At 40.9% G+C, this 13,875-nt stretch overlaps 1 protein-coding gene across 4 annotated transcripts in view; it reads left to right on the top strand.

Moving 5' to 3' along the window:
* The window catches only part of LOC133413262 (ERC protein 2-like), a 135,420-nt gene that overhangs the window by 16,577 nt on the left and 104,968 nt on the right, over positions 1 to 13,875 (top strand). For all 4 annotated transcript variants that reach the window (XM_061697410.1, XM_061697401.1, XM_061697429.1 and 1 more), the window contains exons 4-5: positions 1,684 to 1,851; positions 9,817 to 9,984. In XM_061697410.1, the coding sequence (XP_061553394.1) occupies positions 1,684 to 1,851; positions 9,817 to 9,984 (336 nt within the window). The remainder of the gene's footprint in view (positions 1 to 1,683; positions 1,852 to 9,816; positions 9,985 to 13,875) is intronic.

Below are 13,875 nucleotides of genomic sequence, written 5' to 3'. Positions count from 1 at the left end.
ACACCAAGATATCTTCATTGGAGAGAAACATCCGAGACTTGGAAGATGAGGTCCAGATGTTAAAGACCGGCGGCCTGCTACATCCTGAGAACAGGCAGGATGAGTTCAAACAGGTGGAGGTCTACAAGAGCCATTTTAAATTCATGAAGACCAAGGTAGAATGTCTTAAAGACGACACCTGCATGTCTGGAGCGTTGCACGCTACAACGAAGACTTGTCTAAGAACCTGTGATGGCGCATGGCTCCAATGCATGCTAAGTGTGTTTGGCGTGATGACGCTTGGGCCCACAATTGATAGTTCTGTTTGTCCAATCGAGTGGTTCCTGTTTGGTATGTGTTACTCTATTCCTCTCTTTGATTCATGCTCATACCTGTAAATTACCTGAAAGCTCAGCTGCAAACAATGCAACTCACAAGAAGAGAGCCATTTAAAAAGTAATAGAATGAACGTGGTGAGGGAGCTCCTTATTAGTGCATATTTAAAGAATAATAATTGTTCATATATTTATCCCTGTGTGTGTCTATCCAATTATGCTTAAAATTTGTGTTTCTAAAATATTTTGTATGTGGCCCCTGAGCCTTAATTTTAATATATGCAATGACATGCATGTTTTGTTCCTGAATATGAAACCTGCAGAAAATAAAAAACAAAAAAAAACAAAAAAACAAACAAAAAAACAAAACATACCCTATCAAAGTCATTAGCTGTGTTTCCAAGATGCCTTAGGCTCATGTTACCTCCCGTTTTGGTTCCTGGCCGTTTTTGATTTCATAATGCCATCTTTTATCTTTCTTCATGCAGCCAGTCAGACACACAGACCGACACCCCCATAGAATTCGTTCCTTAAACTGTTCTGTGGTGGTGACTAGTTTATTTTTTATTTTTTACTTTAGAGAGCGCAAATGCGACATCATTATTCTGTGCGCTCGATAAAGTGGCTTTGGAGAACCTAACCATAAAACCTAGTTTGGTCTGTCTGTGTCTTTGTAGCACCAGGCCGCATCAACATTTAGCCTTTTTTTTTTCTTTTTTGGCACCAGCAGTCAGATGACAATCTTCGACACAGAGCTCGCCTCAGCACAGAAAGCGTTCTCTTGAAGAGTGTTTTCCTTCCCTCTGTAGCTACTGCTTTATGTAACCACTCTTAGAACATTGTGTTTCCCAGAATGCTTCATAATGTGGTCTGACTCTCGACCTAAAGTTTTGCCATATTAAGTCATCTTTCGAAACATGTAAATACCGTTATGGTCACAGCACACTTGGCTTTACGATACAACTGTAGGATTATTTTGCTCCATGTACAAAGTGCAATGTCAACATTAGTCAAAACAAACAAACAAACAAATAAATAAATCTGCAAATAGGTGAATCCATGGGAGCCGAACCACGAATGTGCACAGGTCCACTGAGTTTGGCGTAGTTTTTGTTTTTGTGTTTGTTTTGTTTTAAATGAATTCAAACATGGCATACATGTTTACAAAACTCTTCTTGGTGGTGTGTCAAATTCACAGGACATTTTTTTGGGTCGCTTTACTACTGGGTCTTGAAGTTGGTGAGAATTTGTTGTGTGCGTGATTGAGAGCAGCCGTGTCGCTGTTGTTTGCATGCGTTGTATGTTATCGTTTTCATTGGTGCACTCAAGAATGACGAACCAAATATTTGTGTGTGTGTGCGATTACCAGATAGAGCAGCTGAAGCAGGATCTGAACAGGAAGGAGTCTGAGATGCAGGCCCTGCAGACCAAATTGGAAACACTAACCAATCAGAACTCCGACTACAAGCAACACATCGAGGTGCTGAAGGAGTCCCTCAATGCCAAGGAGCAACGTGCCAATACGCTCCAGACAGAGGTTAGTTTACATGTAAGCACAGGTGCAAAGAAATACATGTACAGACACACATTCTCACAATTAGGCTGCTCAAGATTAAATTGTTGAATGGCTACAAGAGGAAACCATCTTTGAAGTTCCCAAACTTTATGGCTGTAATGATTTTTATCTGCGCTATGAGTGATGGCGGCGTGTTGTATGTACAGCGATGGTTTTTATGCGAAGGCCGGGAGCATTTAACATTTTTCTCCATCACGCTCAAGACTTGGAACTGATACTTTAGATCTCTCTGTGTTTCCCCAGTTGAGAGTGGCCTGCTAACTTTGTCCACTCATCATTACAGGAAGCAATTTGGGCCAAAATTAGGCCTAATTGTCCATACATGCGAAAGGAATTTTGGCTCTTGTCGTGAATACATCATACTTATAGGGACTGGTTTCAGTGGGTGGTTTGGATTTCAGTGGGTGGTTCTGTGAGAGCATTTATACCCGCCTCCCCCGCCCCCAGCTGACAGTGTAGACACAATGCAAATACTCCACGGAATACGTTCATATTGTGATGCCAACACATTTTAAGAAGTCTCACTCGAGGCACACTTCCTGGCATTTTGTCAGAAGTTGGTAACGATCAGCGCAAGCATTTGGATACATTCAGTCGATGTCCTGACATTTAAGTTTATGTCCGCTACATCCCACAATTATTTGATGGGGTTGAGATCAGGATGCATCGGTCAGTCGACTGATCTATTAAAAGGATGAAAAGGGGAAAAAAATGGATGGATGGAAGCAAAAAGGGCCTACCTCAAACTGTACCAACTAAGTTGGAGCATTTGTTTTGTTTTTTGAACGAAGAGGTACTGCATATCCCTTCTGCTAACTGATGAAGTAATTGATTGAGGTGTGTTGCAATACTTTTTCAATCAGTGTCTTGTTTTGTATATGATCACCATCCCAGTCAGTGTGCGGGTCCAAACTGAGGTGGTGACGTTCAATTGATTCTAATGCTTCTGATGGTGGGTGCTTAGACTCCTATGACATGTAATCGGCTCTGATCGTATCACCAAACGCGCAACGCTGTTAAGCACAAACATACAAAACCCACCCACGAATGCTCTGCCCTCATCTCCGTCCGGTTTTCAATGGGAGGTTTTCTCCTGCCATTGAAGTAGAATTTTCCCTTGCTTGAGAAAGTCTTGGGTTTCCGCATGTAAGTGGGAAAACCCCAGGATGAGTAAAGCTATTTAGGGCATTTGGGGCCAAGTATTGCCCTGAATTTCTCTAGTTAGTAACTTTGCCAGTTGTGGTTCATGTGACTGACAATTGGCGCACAACGGCTCACAGGACATTGCAGCGGCAATCCGAGAAGAAGAACTGTATCTAAAAGCAGTGGATGAATTTGTCGGTCAATTCTGAGGACAGCTTGCACATGGCGTTGTTTGAATTCATCTTCAGATAAGTGTAACTGTAGGAAATGTTGAGAGTGAGCACACGGGTGCAAGGACTTGCTGTCTGTCTGTGGAAAGTTAGCCTTAATACAGGTGTACGTGTCCTTCCTGCAGCGATTATGACCACGCATGGTTGAAACTGTACTCCTCAGATCAGGTGACCGGACACAAAGCCTCTTGCATATTTCAACAGTGCAAGAAAAGTGCATAACACTTATAAAACAAGATGATTGCAGATCTTATGATGATGATGATGATATTTTTGTTTCTTTTTTTTTTTACACAAATTCCTTCCCTGTGACCCATGCATTGAATGCAAGAGCCCTGTAGATTATTCAGATGAATTTGAATGTAACACTGCTGTCCTTTGCACCCTGTCACCAGTAGGCATGTGCACAGAAAAAAGCAGCATGCAATTGTTATAAAGAAGAAGTAAGAGAATAATTTTGTGATCGTATGTAAGTGTGTGAACTTTGCCCAGTGAGAGATGCAATGAAATAGAGTGCTGTAGCCCCCTCAGACTGGATTATTTTACTTGAACCTTCCTTGTTCTTTTACCTGATTGATTGTTGAAGTGGTTAGTGAGGCATAGAAGATGTTTGTGGTTTCAGCCTGGCTATTCGCCACCCTGGAGCGAGCCCCTCTCGCTCTCTTTCTCTCTTTCCCCGTCTCATTTTCTTCTTCCCTATTCGCTTGCTTTCCATCCTCCACTGTTTTTAGCTATTGTCTGAACGGACTGAGAATGAAGTAATTATCGAAATCAGATGGATAATTTCCTCAAAATGGGGCACGGGGCAGTATATATGCATACATTTATAAACTTACAAATATTTCTGTGTGCACAGGCGCAGTCAAATAGGCTGGGATTGAAAGTTACCTGGGATTGGCATCTTCAGAATCAGAATCATCCTAATTTGCCAAGCATGTCAAAAACACAAGGAATTGTGTTTTTGACAGTAGTTTGACAACAGACGGCCATTTGACAGAAAAGAAAACATAAAATACAGTACGGAGAGTCACTGAGAAATGAAAGGTTACCGGCAATGCTGGTACATATTTTTTTCTTTTGACAATTGTGCAACAATCAATCTATGACGTGATCAGTAAGAATTCTGACGATTGTGTGAACTCGTCGACGTCAGTTGATGATGATATTCCAGCTGTGTAGGGGCTATATATGCATTTTCTGCATTGGTGTTCAAACGGAAGTGGAGAACCTCCCACTCCAAAAAGGAGGGGGAAAAAAGAGGCTGCATCTGAACAGAGATCAAGAAAGATAACTTTAAGGTGGTTGAGTCGGCCTCACCCGAAACTAACCAACTATGGTTACCATTCTCAGGCCCTGGTTCTTTGGCTCGTGTGGGTTGGGTTGCAGTGTAAGCAGTAATGCGTTTGGGCTCCTCAGAACAAACACAGAAAGGTCCAAAATAAAGCCCCCGTAGAGGCCATGTGGAAAAACCATAAAGTGGAGTTATGGAGGTCATTACAGGGATGGGATCTTTAATGTGTTTTTCAGGGATCAAGGTGAATATGTGCTAAAGGGATTGCTAATATGCATGAAAATGTGCAGATATAGATGTACAAAATGCGCATTCTGATATTGTCCACCTCATATGTCAGATATACAACGTCATCTTTGTGATGATGTATCCCATGTGTGTCCTTTTGTGGAACCTCTCCGTTGTCTAAACACACTCAAGATCAATGAAACACACAGATGCACACTCACAATGGCCTGACTCGTTCTGCTATCAGAATTGAGGCCGCTGAGACAGCCAGAAACAACACATGGTGTCTTTTCTTTCAAAGTTTGTCTCACTTCAGGGCCACACCGTTTTACTTTACCACTTAACCGCAAATTGTAATCCGTGCACACAAATAAACTTGCAAACATAAAAAGAAGCCAATGATACAGCACCGCAGATGTTCTCTCACTGTGGAGTAGAGTTTTTCACTCTCTTTCTTCTGCGCCGTAAAACCAAATAAGCAAAAACTGTTTTTCTTCTCGCTCCAATTCAGCACACTGGGTTTGACATGAAACAGTTACTTGAAGGAATCGCTGACTTTTAACTCTTGTCGGGTGTTTGGGGGGTGTGGACGTGAATATGCAAGTGAACATGAACCCACGGGGGTTATGCCACGCACTTGCGGTTTTAAGGACTGATCCCGCCCAGCCTCTTCCGCTCCGTTGATCTCTACGCCAAATGACTCTATTGTACACAATTCACTCAAGGCGCACAGAAAATTTCAATGTGTGTTCAACATGGACGTAGCTAGCATAGCTATTCATGTTAGCTCACTAGAGCCCACTCATTCTTGAGTCCACATTACGAGACGAGACAAATATTGACATTTTACTAACCTCTGTAAGCAAAGCAAACTACATCAACACAACATTGTCTTGTTTTTCTTCTTCCTTCTTTCGTGATGATTTCAAGTAGCAAGCCGTTTTTGTTTTTGAGGCCGGCCTCTTGATTAGGGACAGCGAGCAGGACGGCACCCAGCCAGGTTGGACTCACAAGCTCCAAAATCGAATAGGGAACGTGTCGCAATATATTTCGTTGGCACAATGTTCACAAGATCGGAAAAGCTCTCCTCGTCGCTCTTCATATTGCTCGGCCAATGCTTCGCTCAGTGGTGCAGAGTGCTGTGCGGCTGCCGTTCACACGGGCAAAGACTAGAGAAGCCTCACACAAAGGCACATTTATTTCAAAAAACAGACATAAGCACACATCAATGATGGACAGCAGTGCTTTTTATTTGCTGAAACCTGAACCGTTTCATCTTACTTTGGGAGCATGCCGTTGCGCTGACTGGCAGATAGCGTTTACAAAAATCGAACCCTGACGCCTTGGTGATTTGTGGCCCCCCGAAGTACTTGTGGTGACACAAATATTTTTTCATAAGTCCCGCCCGTCCGTGGCATAAACCCTATTCTGTATGGTTCAGTGGTTCTTAAGTTCTTACACTAATACTCCGTGAACCCCAATGTGAAAAACAAACATTGACACAAGCTGGATGTGGAGTATTTCATCAGTCATACACAGCTTTGGTATACATTTGCATCTTATGCTTGGTGAGATGAAACTAAATTAAGGTTAGGACGAATCATGAGAAGACAAAATGAGGAGCTGACAATTCATTTTCTGCAAACTTGATGACAAGGATGAATATTCATAGAAAGAACACTATCAGTTAAGGAGGGGGAACTCTTTCTTTGTATGCTTGCGTCCCATGTGTCTGTCAATGCTGTAAGTGGTCATGATGATGGAGGGAGAGTGCGCACAGTGACAGCTTGGTACTACTTTCTTCCTCTGTGCCATAAATCCATCGATTTTTACAATAGACCATGACTGACTTTCATGGCTCGACGTAAAACAATTCATTTTCAAATTATATGACTTTTGTGTGTGTGTGTGTGTGTGTGAGACGGGGTTACAATCTTTTTTTTTTTTTTTTTTTTTTTTTTTTCTGCCCCTTGTCCGTTTTATAGTCCAATGCATAGGTCATCAACTTTTTTGAAAGTGAGAGGTACTTCTTAGGTACTGAGAAATGTGAAAGGCAAACAGTTTGATCCACACTTCTGAAATAACAAATTTGCTAAAATGATTCTTAATCATATGTATTAATTAGTATTCCTTTATGTGAAGACACTGATCACGTTACATTTTCCCATCACTGGTGAGCTATTTTAAAATCAGGCCTGCGGGCTACTGATGGGGTCTTTGGGGGCCCGTGGGCACCATGTTGGTGACCCCTGGTCTTAACACAAGCCCATCGGAATTACAAAAAAAAAAAAAAAAACATTTATAAAGTTTTCCAAAAGCAAAGAGAAAAATGTCTTGGTCGTGTGGTTTAATAAAATTCACAAAATAATTTATGGATCATCACAAATCAACCAAAGAATTAAAGATTAAAGTTGCGGAATGACCCAGCCGTAACCCAGATCTGAATAAATTCTAAGAACTATATAATATTGAGCGTTTCAGTAGGGTAGAAAATATATTGCCCATTAATCTCCAGAAGATTGAATGCTGCAATGCAATCTAAAGGTTAAAAAAAGTATTATGCAACCAACGTTTTTTTTTTTTTTTTTTTTTTTTTTGTACTTTTATTTCCTCCCGTAAACGATTCCAGTTTGTTTGAACAGGCCTCTTTTCACATTTAAAATGGAAAAAGTAACGTGTTTTATCTTGGGATGACTTTTTTCTTTTCTATCATAAAACCTGAAATTTTACAGGGGGTGTTGTCATTTCATATCCACTGTCGATATTGGGTCGTATCATTTTACACTCATTTAAAGGTCACAGACGATTAAAAAGTTACATCAGGATATTTGCGGTGTATTAGGAAAAATTTTCAGACCGCTGCCTTGACTAGATTCCCACAATGAATATGTATCCTCGTGGGAATGCGGCAGTTGCTACGTAAGCTGCCTAAGTGTCCGCTGGACTCGGGCCTTCCGTCGTTTCTGGTTCTGCCGTCTTGACTGTGGTCGACTCATATGGTCCCTGGGATGTTTATTGCGGTCCGGAGCCCACTTTGGGCCTGATACCTTTACAGATTTTGCTGCCAGAAAAACTTTTATGATGAAATGTGAGGTAGGAAAAAGGGAGGTGAGGACAAACAGAGAAGATGTTTTCTTTGAGCCTCTGTTTTCACTTTGCTAACCAGTTTCCAGAATACACTTTTCGCTATCTTTGAAAGAAAGAGGAAATCTGCTCAAGTGGATGTCAATTTAACCTTTCATATATGTGCTTTTTTTTGTGTGTGCATGTGGCAAGCATACATACTGTAGATGTTTTCCCAAGTTATACCAAAGATTCCAATCAGTACACATTGTGCAGCCACAGAATCCTGACGAAAACTGAATGAATTTTATTGGTCAGATATATTTGCTGTTCATCAGTTCATTTAACATTTATCAGCCAGTACTGTTTCGGTTTGTAAATTATAATAATACTGTGCAGTTCATCTTTGTAACCATTTAGCTGTTAGCAGACAAAGACTACTACTGTATATTTGTTGCAGAAACCAGGCCCAGTGATGGTGAAGCTAAGAAGTCTTTCATTGTTGTTCATTCTATAGTGGAGTGATACATCGGTGATTTCACGTTTATTTTTTGCTAATCTCGCCTTCTGTTTTAACTCACTGGGATCTTTTGAGCTCTCTTTCCTCATCTCAGTTTCCCTTTTTTTCCAGTTTTCTGTCTGGCAGCGGTCAGTGCTTTTAGAGGGTATTAGCAGGGTGTCCTTATTGTACTATCCCAGCTTAGTGGGCCAGTGCAGGTGAGAGTGGGGATTTCCTGTTCAGCCTCTCTAGAACATTCTTGCTAAATTGCTCCTTTCCAGGTGGAATTGGAGGCTAGCGGGGCTCTTTGCACTCATGTTGCAGAACCCGGAGTTCAGCGCGCATTGATGTGAATGCGCTAACGTTAGCAAAGGCGCAGGGATTAGCGGTGTCACCTGGTTTGCGAGAGTGGTTGTGTGTGTGCGCACGAGTGCAGCAGCAGCAGCAGGGCAGAACTTGGCTCAATTGTCTGGCTCTGCTTGTCTGCACAATATAAGACGGGCCGCACCATCTTACACCGGCAGGTCCTGCCCTGCTACTAATGCTACTTTCTTGAGAGGCAACCACTGTGTGTCTAAGGCCTGTGTACTGACCTCTTTTTTCTCCCCCCCCCCCCCCAACAAAAAGAAATGATAAATAAATGACAATAGGGTTTTGAAGATATAATAAATGAAAATAAATGAATTTCCTAAAAAAAAAAAAAAAAGCATGTACACATTACTTACTAATTAGTCTGCAGGCATTTGTTTTCAGTTTTTCCTCATCTGTATGTGGAACTTTTTTAAAAACTGCAAAAAACAAAACAAAACAAGCTTCTTAAATACTTAAAGATGTGTTTACATCAATCTTGAGCAATCCAAGAAATTATGCTTGAGACCGTGCGTAATAATGACGGAGTTAAAAAATAATAATAATAATAATTTGGATTAAGCACAATAAAGAAACATGAAGTTTCATCTCTTGAAATAGTCCAAGAGATGCTGGTAATATAATTTGGTGATGAGTCACAGCAGAGAGATGCTTGTCATATTCTTGACAGCCAGAGAAGTTTTTATGTGTGTGTGGGTTCCTCACAGCAGGCGGTAAAGAAGAACATTGATATATGTCCTAAAGGGACGTTAGTGAGTTGTCTGCGTGTGCGTGTGTGTGTTAAGTGTGTAGACAGTAAGATCTTTGGCAGCTCTGCTCATGATCATACTTTGCACACTCACGCACGATTTTACTTCGCTGGCACAAAGCTGAACGTGTACTACTTTCAAAAGTCAACAAGTAAATCTAAGTGAAACATGTCAGTTTCACCACTTACTCCATGTAGGCCACCTGGGCTCAAAAAATATTGCACAAGCTCCCATTTTATACTGAGCTCAAGTTTTTCTCGATCCTCAACGTTCTGCTTATGTCTTACAATGCCATAGGGTACTACATGTAAACTGTGTGACCTTATTTCATCTTTTTTTTGGTGACAATTTCAGGTAGATGCTCTAAGGGTGCGTTTGGAAGAAAAAGAGCAGTTCCTGACAAAGAAGAACAAGCAACTTCAAGACCTAACTGATGAAAAAAGCACTCTAACGGGAGAAATCAGAGACATGAAGGATATGTTAGATGTCAAGGAGAGGAAGGTCAATGTCCTGCAGAAGAAGGTAGGTGCCGTAGCGACCAAAGAATAACGCAAGTGTTCCATCCTGTGTTGAGTTAACGTGTCAACTGGTTCCACACTTGTATTACAGTATGTTGAACAGAAAAATTGTGACTTAGTATATTTTCTTACCATCCTGTGTGTCACCACGTGTCTCCAAAACAAAGTGAATGCAAAAGGTGTGGTCTAAGGCGGAAGTACTTTAAAGAGGTCGGAAACCCAAAAATGTTTGGGCAACAATATGTTATATGTGCCCCCACTACCCTGAACATGGTAAACGATTTATACGGTATATACGATTGATACTGTGTTCGTGGAATAAGAATTAAACAGATAAATTAATACAGCAGCAAGGGGGCAGCAATGTTGGGAAATATCGCCCTCTGCTGTCGACTGAAATTAACGTATCAAGTGCCCTCACGCTTGCATTGCGAAGGTCACATGACCAAACCCGGAAATCACGATAGCGGGCTCCCCGTGTAGTCTGCAATAACTAGCAGAACTGCGGGTTGTTTACATAATGGTTTTACATTCTCGCAAGTTTGGGTTCAGACAATCATGACGAAATTTAACAATCTTTTTTTTTTTTTTTGCTTCAATTCTATGGACATTGTGCTGCTCCTTCTGGTGTGCACACTTTGGTGATATCGATGCTAATCATTAATCTGTCTATGGCTTTTCCCATTATGTTTTAGCATTATTTAATTCGTAGTTTTAGAATTATTTAATTACAGTATGTGGTTCTTTTTAAAATAAATAATAATAAATAAAATAAATAATCTTATTTTTAGTTTGACAGTAAGCTTCAACTGAGAGTGGCAATAAACAATGTTGAAGCCCCTTTTTTTTCCTTTTTTTTTTGAAGAGTTGTTTACTATCTGCCAAACTGCTGCATGTTCTGAAATGAGTTGACTTCAGTGCCACCATACTTTGCTCCGATCTCAAGTTTTTGCTTGCAAGTCAAATCAGCCAAAGGAAGGCTTGTATCTCGCAAAACTAATAAATTGTGTCAGTTGTATCTCAAGTCACCACTGTATTAGATTAGTGTTATATACCGAGCATTTACTCGAAAAAAGATTAAGAAGTTAGCGATTCAGTTTGTTTGCAGCAACTCCACTTTTCAGAATGGTAAAGAAACTCTTTATAAATAATACTCACTTTGTTGACCATCCAGCATATACGTGCATGTACACACAAGCATGCATAGCTCACCAGCCTTAATGACATTGAATGGTTACACATTTAGATGAGGCCTGTGAGCACCTCTGGTTAACATGTTGTCATTCCCTCTATAGGCCAAATCCGCACACGCCCATGGAGGTGCCCTGTCAACTCTTGGTTTTCCTCATGTCCTCAGTTTGATCTCCCTCTTTCGCCTTTCAATTTTTAATTGAAAACTGCCTTCAAAGGTCACGTTATTCTATCCGTACTCTGTGTGTTTGCACATTTGACTGCATGAATACGTAATACGTCCAAGCGTTTCTCTGTAAGACACTTAACACATTCACTGCCAATGACGGCTTTAGAAGTCAAATATACATGTTAACTGGGAAGGCTGGCAGTGAATGAGATAAGCGTGACCTTCTGTGCTGTGTGCAGCCTTTACTGTGCAAAACAGCATTTGATATGAAATGTTATGATACGTCTACGTTTTTTACAATTTCCCATTTGGGATCGTTAAATTCAACTTGTTTGTTATGTTCCCCACCTGAAATGGTAAAGCTAGGTAGCAATTTAAAAGGACAACATACAAATCCCTGTTCCCTCTTGCTCCAGTCAGATCTGGGAATGTTTGATGTGAAGATAGATCAAGAAAAGATAATTTAAGTGTACAGTGATTCTATTTTAATTGCTGTTTCGGTCAACCCTCCTTCCTTTTTCATGAATTTATGGATGTTATTTTTTTTAAAATGTTTTATATATATATATATATATTTTTTTTTTTTAAGATTCACTCTGCTATTTGGGGTGCTCTGCTATGTGCTCTCTGTTGCCTCTCTCATTTTTGTGTCTGCAACAGACAATTACAGTGTGTAAAATGTTTGATATGAAAGCAGAACTGAAAGAAAATGTCAGCCAGCAATAGTAATTTGTTGAGTTTGCCTGTAATTATTTGTGATCTTTAAGTTGCAGCATTTTGATTTGTATGGCGCGAGTCAAGGATTTTTTTTTCACATTAAGCTGATCTAGACTGTAGTCTTTAATTTTCAAAGACCCAGTGTTCCCCAGTGAGGAAGTATTTATTGACAGGCAGTGAGCTGGCATGTCCTTTGGGTGGTCGAGGTCGGGGATACTCAAATACAAAACGTCCTTTTCATTCAAAACAACAACAAAAAAGCAAAGTAAAATAAAATGAAATTTCGATTTTGACAAACTAAATTAAGAAAAACTGAGAGATTTGCTTAATTTGAGCTGTCTTGTCCCCTTTTTATCCACTTCAGTAATGAATTCTGTCATTATTTCCGTGTCTGACAATGTCTTTTTGTGCTTACCCAAAATCCACACCAGTCCAAGTGGGCGTCCTGCTGCCTTTTGTTGTTGTGTCAAGAATTGCCAAGAATTTGATCTCTTGAAATGAATTCTTCATACAGCTTAATATGATGATCTCAGTGTATTTTGAATCGCCAATGTTCGCTGTCGACTTTGAGCAGCGAACTCGGAACGGGCCATTCTAAGCGCAATCTCGGCTCCTCCAGCCGCCCACTGTGTCGTGGCAGCGCATACACAATGAATGGGTCGCTTGATGGCGTGCTGCGCTGTGCTAAGTGTGCAGTGTGAAAAAGCCTTCACAGTACGGGGGCCACAAAAAAAAAATGTTTTTTTCTGAGAGCAACAGCTCGAGGTGGGTGACAGTCATCATCGACCTTGTGAGTCGGGAACCCGAGTAAGGACGGAAAGGCAGTCAAAACCAACAGAATTAAGGATGATACAAAAGATAAAGACATCTGAATAAGTCGCAGCAGAAAACAGTCTGTAGACCATTTATGTGGGTGTATACAGTAAGTTAAAGACAAATGAAAGCAACTCAAAATATATGATATCAACAAGGGATCTTCTGTTAGTGTTGTGTGTCTTAAAAGTTTGGCAGTCTGGCGTTTGCTTTGTACTTAACCAATGCTGCTGCTGTTTCTCTCCCCCTTATTTCTGTACTGTAGCAGCATATAGTGTACCTCACTTCATCTGTTTAAACGTAACTTCTGAAGCGCTTTGACGTGGAACTTTAGAGTGGTAAAAAGCTCTACTTTAACCCCTCATTTGTGCTGTACTTGTTCTTTAATAGAGCAAGGGATACTTGACTTGCTCGTATGTATTTCTTGTCTCAGGAGACTATTGTCAATGTTTCCAAAGGGCCTCTCCATGGCCAGCCATTATGACTTATAGCGTGGCACCATGATGTCACTGCTGTAGCTTGAGCCTCAGGTTGATTCTAACAATTCGAGCCTGAATTTAACGAAGAATAATGAGCAAGTGCCCTTTAAAGTGAACAAATGAATGTGAATTTGCGAGGTTTCTACTTTCTCATTTTTTTGGTTTCCAGTATCACAGCGCGAAACAGTGAGAGCTCTGTTGGAACCCCTTCGTCTATGCCACCGTGACCAATGCATAATGATGCATTTATTTATTTTTTTATTTTTTTGGAGGGCTGTGGGGGGGGTGTTTCTTTCCCTCGCCGCTCCTCTCGTTCGCTGGCGGGTGTTGTCGGAGGCACAGAGGCAGAGATGGTTGTGGTGCGGTTTTGGCATGCATGTGTTATTCATGTTCAAACATTGTGGTCGTCTCAATCCATATTCATGCTTTTAAAAAGCCAAGCTTTGTGTGTGGAAGGATAGTATCCACTATCAGGTTCCCTCCCTATGGTAACCGCAGACGGGCAGCTTCAGTTACTTCTGCCTTG

The sequence above is a fragment of the Phycodurus eques genome, chromosome 1, assembly GCF_024500275.1.
Source record: "Phycodurus eques isolate BA_2022a chromosome 1, UOR_Pequ_1.1, whole genome shotgun sequence".
In the NCBI taxonomy this organism is placed as follows: domain Eukaryota; kingdom Metazoa; phylum Chordata; class Actinopteri; order Syngnathiformes; family Syngnathidae; genus Phycodurus; species Phycodurus eques.
Note: the sequence above shows the minus strand (reverse complement) of the source record. Positions and strands in the feature narration are given on the sequence as shown.